General features: G+C 41.3%; 1 protein-coding gene across 1 annotated transcript; it reads right to left on the bottom strand.

Annotated features, from left to right (window-relative positions):
* Window positions 1-1,726: 1,726 nt before the first annotated feature.
* Window positions 1,727-2,665, bottom strand: LOC144798164 (olfactory receptor 1f45-like). Its single transcript, XM_078668910.1, has one exon. It carries the CDS (start codon window positions 2,663-2,665, stop codon window positions 1,727-1,729), a length of 939 nt encoding a protein of 312 aa, XP_078525036.1.
* Between the last annotated feature and the right edge of the window lie 4,391 nt (window positions 2,666-7,056).

Genomic DNA, 7,056 nt, shown 5'->3' with positions numbered 1-7,056 from the left:
GTCCAAATAAAATGATTTTATTACAACTACTTTTTTAGATATTTACTATTCCTGACGGGCTACATTTGTGCAAATGTATAGTCTTCATGTTATTGTATAGTGCCTTTGTAGAATGTGAATATAATATAGTTCTTCTTGATGCTGTGGTAGGTATTTATATCGCCATTGAGTTTGTCCTCACTATACCAAGATCTGAAAAATGTGGAATAAAATGTAAGCAAGCATTTTGACCACAGGTTTTCATTGACAGAATTAAAAAATGTCAATAAGTGAAAGCTCATACTTTTGTAAAAAGACATTTTTCAGTCCCACTATTCTATTGTATTTATTGTGTGATCTTTTGTCTAAAATGTGAGCTTCTTGAGGGTAACTGGTATGTATTTCTATAACTGACTCAGAGTCCTGTGGTGAATTATGCAGTCCCGTGGTTGGTTTCACCTCTTAAATATCATCTTATGAACTTGTATTCAGCTTCTAAGCCTCTATATGGGATCCTCTGCTGGCACACTTGGCTATATTTATCATCCTCCTCCTTACCCAATCACTTATCCATTCATTTCCAATGTTCTGCCATGACATCTGTGGTATTCTTTTTTTCTATGGAATCCATGAGGACCCTTTAAGAGAGGGGAGTAAACTGCCATTTGGTGGTTACCTTCACTTCTGAAAAGAATAGTTTTTTCTCTATTGTAATACAGGAACATCAAATGTTTGTCACAGCTCTGCAGAACTTTGGTTTCATTATTTCTCTATCAGTTCAAATATTTATATGGGCACCTCTTCCTTAGGGACCTCTAATCCAAGGTTTCTAAGCAGATGACAATCACTGATTTATTAATGCAATTACCTTTGTTTAATTCCTGTAAGAAAGTACTTTCTGATGCCAAGAGACAAATGGCTGGTTTCTAACTAATCTTTATGTCAGGAGTTTTTATAAAAATAACCATTGCACTCATGATTGGACTCTGTATGTATATTTATGTTTATATTATTTGTGGCAGATTTGTTTTGTGACACACATTATGGATGAAAATAATACGTGTTTGGAAACTACCAAAAAAAAAATATTTCAAGTAAAATTATTGTTGATTATTTTGAGATATAACGCCAATTTCAGCTGAGGTTGTTTTGGGACTTAGTGAGTTTTTGTAAGCAGGTGCGTAAAGCTGAGAATTATAATATTCTGTAACAGAAGACCACACAATGGAGCCCTCCATATTGATAGACTCAGACTTAATGCTGATGGTACTCAGTGAAAATAATTACAAAAGACCCCTGTAAACTGATAAAGTCGGTAAATTACCATGAACATTCCGAACCCATGTGTTAAAGACAGTGCAGACGCTGACCCCAAGAGCATACATATTCTCTTGCCTAACTTGACATTGCCCCAATACAGTGGCGATGGCAGCGAAAGATCACTGCTAACCTCAATATGTTAGTTGATTTATAAAATGAGAAGATATGCAACAAGACCACCCTCCAGATAACCAAAAACTAGCTAAGAATGACAAGGTGACACATGGTACAAGTTGACAACGTTTTACGCTTTGATATGTTGCCCTATACACTTGAAAATATTGACACAAAATTCTGTAATGTAATAGTGTACAGTTGTATTTGCCAAACTCAATAAAACTAAATAAAAAAAGTAAACTCACACATAAGCTATCGTATTATATGTGTAACAAAACAACATGTCTTTCCTCTTTTTTTCAGCAAATAATTATTGAGAACCTGTCAATGTACCTCTAAACTTCTTGAATGCCTCTTTGACATCATTATTTCTGACACTATAAACAAATGGGTTCAGCATTGAAGTCAACATGCAGTACGTTATACTTATCCATATGCCCTTATCAAGCGAGATGACTGAGGATGGACGAAGATATATAAAAATTATTGGGCTAAAGAAAATTACTGTGGATGTGATATGGGAGAAACAGGTAGAAAATGCTTTCTTCCTTCCTTGGGAGGACTTTATTCTCATAATAACTATAATGATATGACCATAAGAAATTAATATACAAAGGAGGGGGGATACCGCAGCTGCAGTGGACTCAGTGGAGAGAACAAGCACATTAAGGGAGATGTCTGAACAGGATAGCTTTAGAAGAGCTGGAAGATCACAAAAGTAGTGCTGGATTTTATTAGAGTCACAATAGATTAGCTTGGCGGCTAAGCCACTATGTAATGCTGAATGTAGAGAGGCGATCACCCAGGTACAGCTCACGGTTACAGCACAGAACCGCTTTGTCATAATCTGCGCATAATGTAGTGGATGACAAATTGCCATGTACCGATCACCGCCCATTACTGCCAGCATGAAAGTGTCCATATTGCCAAATGCAAGGAATAAAAATAACTGGGTGATGCAAGCAGAGAAAGATATGGTACCCTTCACAGATAGGAGGTCTGCCAGCAACTTTGGCACTGTCACAGTTGTGAAACCGACATCTACCCAAGCCAGGATGCTCAAAAAGAAATACATCGGTGTGTGAAGTCGAGAGTCCATCCTGATGATTATAAATATTGTTAGGTTTCCAAGCAAGGTGACTGTATAGATAGTGAGGAAGATGAAGAAGAGAAGAAGCTGCTTCTCTGGGTGAACCGGGAATCCCAAGAGGATAAATTCTGTGGCAGAGCTCTGGTTTCTTATCTCCATATTGAAGCAGATCTGTAAGGAACAAAACAGTGTTTTTGTAGCCAAGCAACTGTCACTTGTCATGAACCCTACTTCTCAGGGGGCATACCCGGGTAAATCTCCTAAGCCCCAAAAAGATTTATGGGTAACATACCCTCTTCAGAGAAAAGGAGAATGGGCAGATGTCTCTCATTCAACACTGCAAGCAGTGCTTAATTTATAAACAAATAAGTGCAGGGCCCAAACTAGAAGGCCACCACAGCTTGCACCATCCTTGTCCCAATCATCACAGCCATCATAGCACCTACAATACAACTAATCATCACACTGCTAAAGTGTAGCAATTCAGACTGTTCTAGACCCCTAAAGCTATAAGAATGGCTTGGGCGGTAGGTATTAGTGGTTTAATTGTGTATTGACAACCCTCAGCAGCCAAGGGGATTTCATCCCCCAACCAGTAGAGCGCTAGAAGGCCTCTGTGCAGAGTGACTGAGAAAGGGAGCGGGGCCTCTGAGGACGTCTTATCAATCTGGCTGTGGGGGACTTACATGTTACAACAATAGGGATTTGTGGCCCCCAACGACCCTCACTTGCCAAACAGTGCACCAGGAGTCCCGTGTGCAGAGGGGTTGAGAAAGGAGGCGGGCCTCCGATGACATCTCAGGAATGCGGCAGTGAGGGACTTACTTGTCGCAACAGTAGGGGTTCTTGACCCCCAACGACCATCAGCAGCCAAGCAGACTTTGTCCCCCAACCAGTAGTACGCCAGGAGGCCCCTGTGCCCTTAATTAGGGGTGGCAGAGCAATACTCCACCTGCTCACGATCCTTCTCGGAATTTGGCAGTGTTTTTCAGCAACTCCACAGAATTCCGCACAGTGAAATTCCGCAAACTCCGCCCAATCCTAGTTTTAACTACATCATCTCTCGAATCTGCTGTGCTTAAGCGCATAGGGTTTTTAATGTTCCGCTAGCAACAATAGGAGAAGTTAAAATCAGAAGCCTACTGTGTTCATGGATCAACTAATAGCAAAGCTAAAAGTTCATCAGATTTAAAAATGGAGGTGCACCCTCATTGATTGATAAGGTTGTGTGTGGTATTATGTATGGGCAAGAGGTTGAATGCAAGACCAAGTCAATGTGCAGATGAATGGATTCATGAGTGCAAGAATGAGTGTCCAAGTGCATTGATGGAAACATCCATTTATCCACCCATTGAATCATTCTTGCATTTATTCATATATTCATTCACCTATCCTAATAACAAAAAGACACTCACAAACCTAACCAATCAACATCGAAGAGGGTAATTTCAGTGACCGGTCACACCTATTGTCTTTGCCAATTCTTATTTCATTTTAAATATGAGAGTTGCATGTGTGTGTAAATGTGACAGGCTGCTGTAGATGATGATGGCTCAGATTGAGCATCAAACATCAGGAAGCTGAAGGATACCCAGTGGTTTAATGTCCTTGGAGATGCAGGCTGGGTTAAATAGCATCCTCTGTGTCCAGATGAGAGCTTCAGAAAAGAAAGAGGTGGCATTTGCTGGTGTTTGCCTCCACCAATGAAAGTGCTCAATATGGCATTCAATACTTTGGAGACTTTTTAGATATTGACGGTCCTACTATGAGCCATTATTACCAGCTAGGCGGAACGAAATGCTTTCATGTGTTCATTTTGTTCCACCTGATTATTAGTTGTTGATATTGGCTTTTCCTCCACCGGTTTTTCTGGGTGTGGAAGAATCTGAATAGATTTTTCAGCCTGTACAACTGGCCAGAACAATCGCATGAGATTTTGACAGCAGCCAAGACTTCTTCAGTTTTTTTATTTACTAGCAGGCACAAGTGAACTATGTTGTCCTTCTACTCCCACACGTCCTTCCTCATAGAGCGTGCAGCATATCTTTGCCATCTGTTCAGAGAAGGTGGTAAATGTTTGTGGTAAATCTCATGGAATTGAGATTTACCGCATATTTACAGTCTAGGGCCCAGATAATCTGGCCCTACACTGTAATTCCCCATTCCATGGGGACAGAGGACACCGGCATTGACCATCTATCCCACACACATTGTGGACCAACCACCACATATTACCCTTTATTAACTCTTGAAATCTGCTGATTCAAGAATGTGTGCACAGGAATGACTTTCATGGATCTCACTGTGTGTCTCTTGTATGTTGAATCATTCAACAAAGGTGTCTGGGAAACACCACATGGATTGCAAGCATAGTTGTGTTACTAAAAGTGTACATTGGACCACCTTGGGGACCGTGCAGCTTATGCACCTTATCAATAGTACACAGAGGAAATCTCTGCTACCAGATCATGGCTGCAAACCTGCATTTGGGGTCCTTCAAAATGTTAATGACTTGTGTCACAGCTATTATTCTATGTGTGTCACAGCCAATGTTCCCTCTCATTTCTTTCCTCTGTGTGTGGCAGTGTACGGTCTCTGTGCACTGCAGCAAAGGCTATGTGCACAAAGAAACCATCCATGCATGAGAGCGCAGGTATAAAAATCAGTGGCAAATACCAGTCTAAAAAATGTGTTTACAAAGAAGTGTGAAAGGTTAATTTCCACACATATAGCTCAATGTTATATGTTCTTGAGACATGTAGATTCACATGCCTTGACATTAATTGTTCACGTAGGCATGTACACTCCAGGTTTAGAAAAGGACAGAACTACAAAAGTTGTACTATTATAAGATTTTACTGAACATTCTCAATTGGAGCACCTCATCTTCTTTCCCACCATCAATATGTCCAGCGCTTTTGAATGCACATGTATGTATGGAGGAGTTGAGAAGACATGTACACACTTTGATCTTGGTCCTTCAGTGAGTCTACAGACAACTTGCGATACCAGTCTGAAATGTCATTTGTGTACGTATAGTGGCAATGTGTGGTGCACACTGCAGTGGCCTCCTGACAGTGGCCCCAGAACTTATTATTTGCAAATCAAGCACTAAGTGTAACTAAGTATCCATCCAGACAGGTATGGCTAGCTGTATCAAATAGATAAGTACCAATGATTTGATTGTAATGACGGGAACTAAAAAATGCTGGCCTTTGCACTCATTTTCTCTACACCTATGCCAGTTTTCTCCCCACTTCTTTCTGAAATCCTCCATATGCATATCTTGCATGTCATCTCTTTCCTCTTTAGCACCATCTTTTTGCTGTCCTGCAAATACTTCCTTTCATCTCATCTGCTTCAATAGATCCTACACACACAGCATCCACCTGCTATAAGCACTGTATTTGGTTCCTCATTGGCACTGACTTGTTTTGAAAGTGGTGTAAACTTTCCCAAAATTACAATGTGTACATATGTGACTATCACTCTCTGTGGTCTTCGGTGAGGACAAAGATTGGAGGTGCATGTAGTCTGAACACGTTTAGGACCCAACCCAACGACAGGCACTGTGAGAAACTGACACTGCATTCTGCCTCATATCAAGAACAATCCATCACGTCCTATCATATTCAAGCATCCACAATTCCTACTCAATAACACCGCTGGATGTAGCCTAATTCAAAATATACACTGCACAAGTGCCACATGTTGCATACAAAACTACAACTACATACATTTGAAAAAACAAATCCTCTTGGGAAATACAGGATGAAATAATTTGTCAAGGATCCTAGTACCTTAGAGTATTTTGTTTTTAATGGGCTGGTATAGGGTGACAGGAGCCAGGCGGCAGCGTACAAACCACAGCTGTGCTTATGCCGCGCCACAACACAATGGGCAAAGAAGGCACAGTGAAATCTGCTAAAGAATAAAAAGTGCTTGTAGCTACTCAACCAAAAGGTTTTGGTGATCCTCTATACCAAAAGGTTCTGTGATCTACCGTTACAATTTACACACATACACTGTTATGCTTGTGTCTTAGTAAACAAACAATGTAGTCAAATGGTTAACACATCTACTGCAGAGATCTGCAGCATGCAGAGCACATACTTGAAGACTGATAGCGTTAATATCGCTTTTAACATGCAACACAGCTGGACTCTTCTTTTGTTAAAGAGTCCTCTCCCCATGCTGGAGAATTCTAAACAACATGTAGAGTACTGCATAACCCCTTCGCTGCGGGGGTTAATCCCCGCTGTGCTGGGGGGAGGGGGCGTGGACAGCGCCCGCATGCTCATGACGAGCTGAGCTCGTCATGAGGCACGGTGCTCCTGTGCTCATGACGAGCTCAGCTCGTCACAGGTGCATTACCTGCCGTGGAACGCTCAGCACAGCAGGGGAATTATCCCTGCATGCGAGCGTTCCACGGCTCATGACGAGCTGAGCTCGTCATGAGCATCGGAGCGCCGTGGCTCATGACGAGCTCAGCTCGTCATGAGCATGGAAGACAAGAGGATAATAGATACAGACCCTGGAATTATTTTTAG

The sequence above is a fragment of the Lissotriton helveticus genome, chromosome 12 (assembly GCF_964261635.1).
Source record: "Lissotriton helveticus chromosome 12, aLisHel1.1, whole genome shotgun sequence".
Taxonomy (NCBI): domain Eukaryota; kingdom Metazoa; phylum Chordata; class Amphibia; order Caudata; family Salamandridae; genus Lissotriton; species Lissotriton helveticus.
This window is presented reverse-complemented; position numbering and strand designations above follow the sequence as displayed.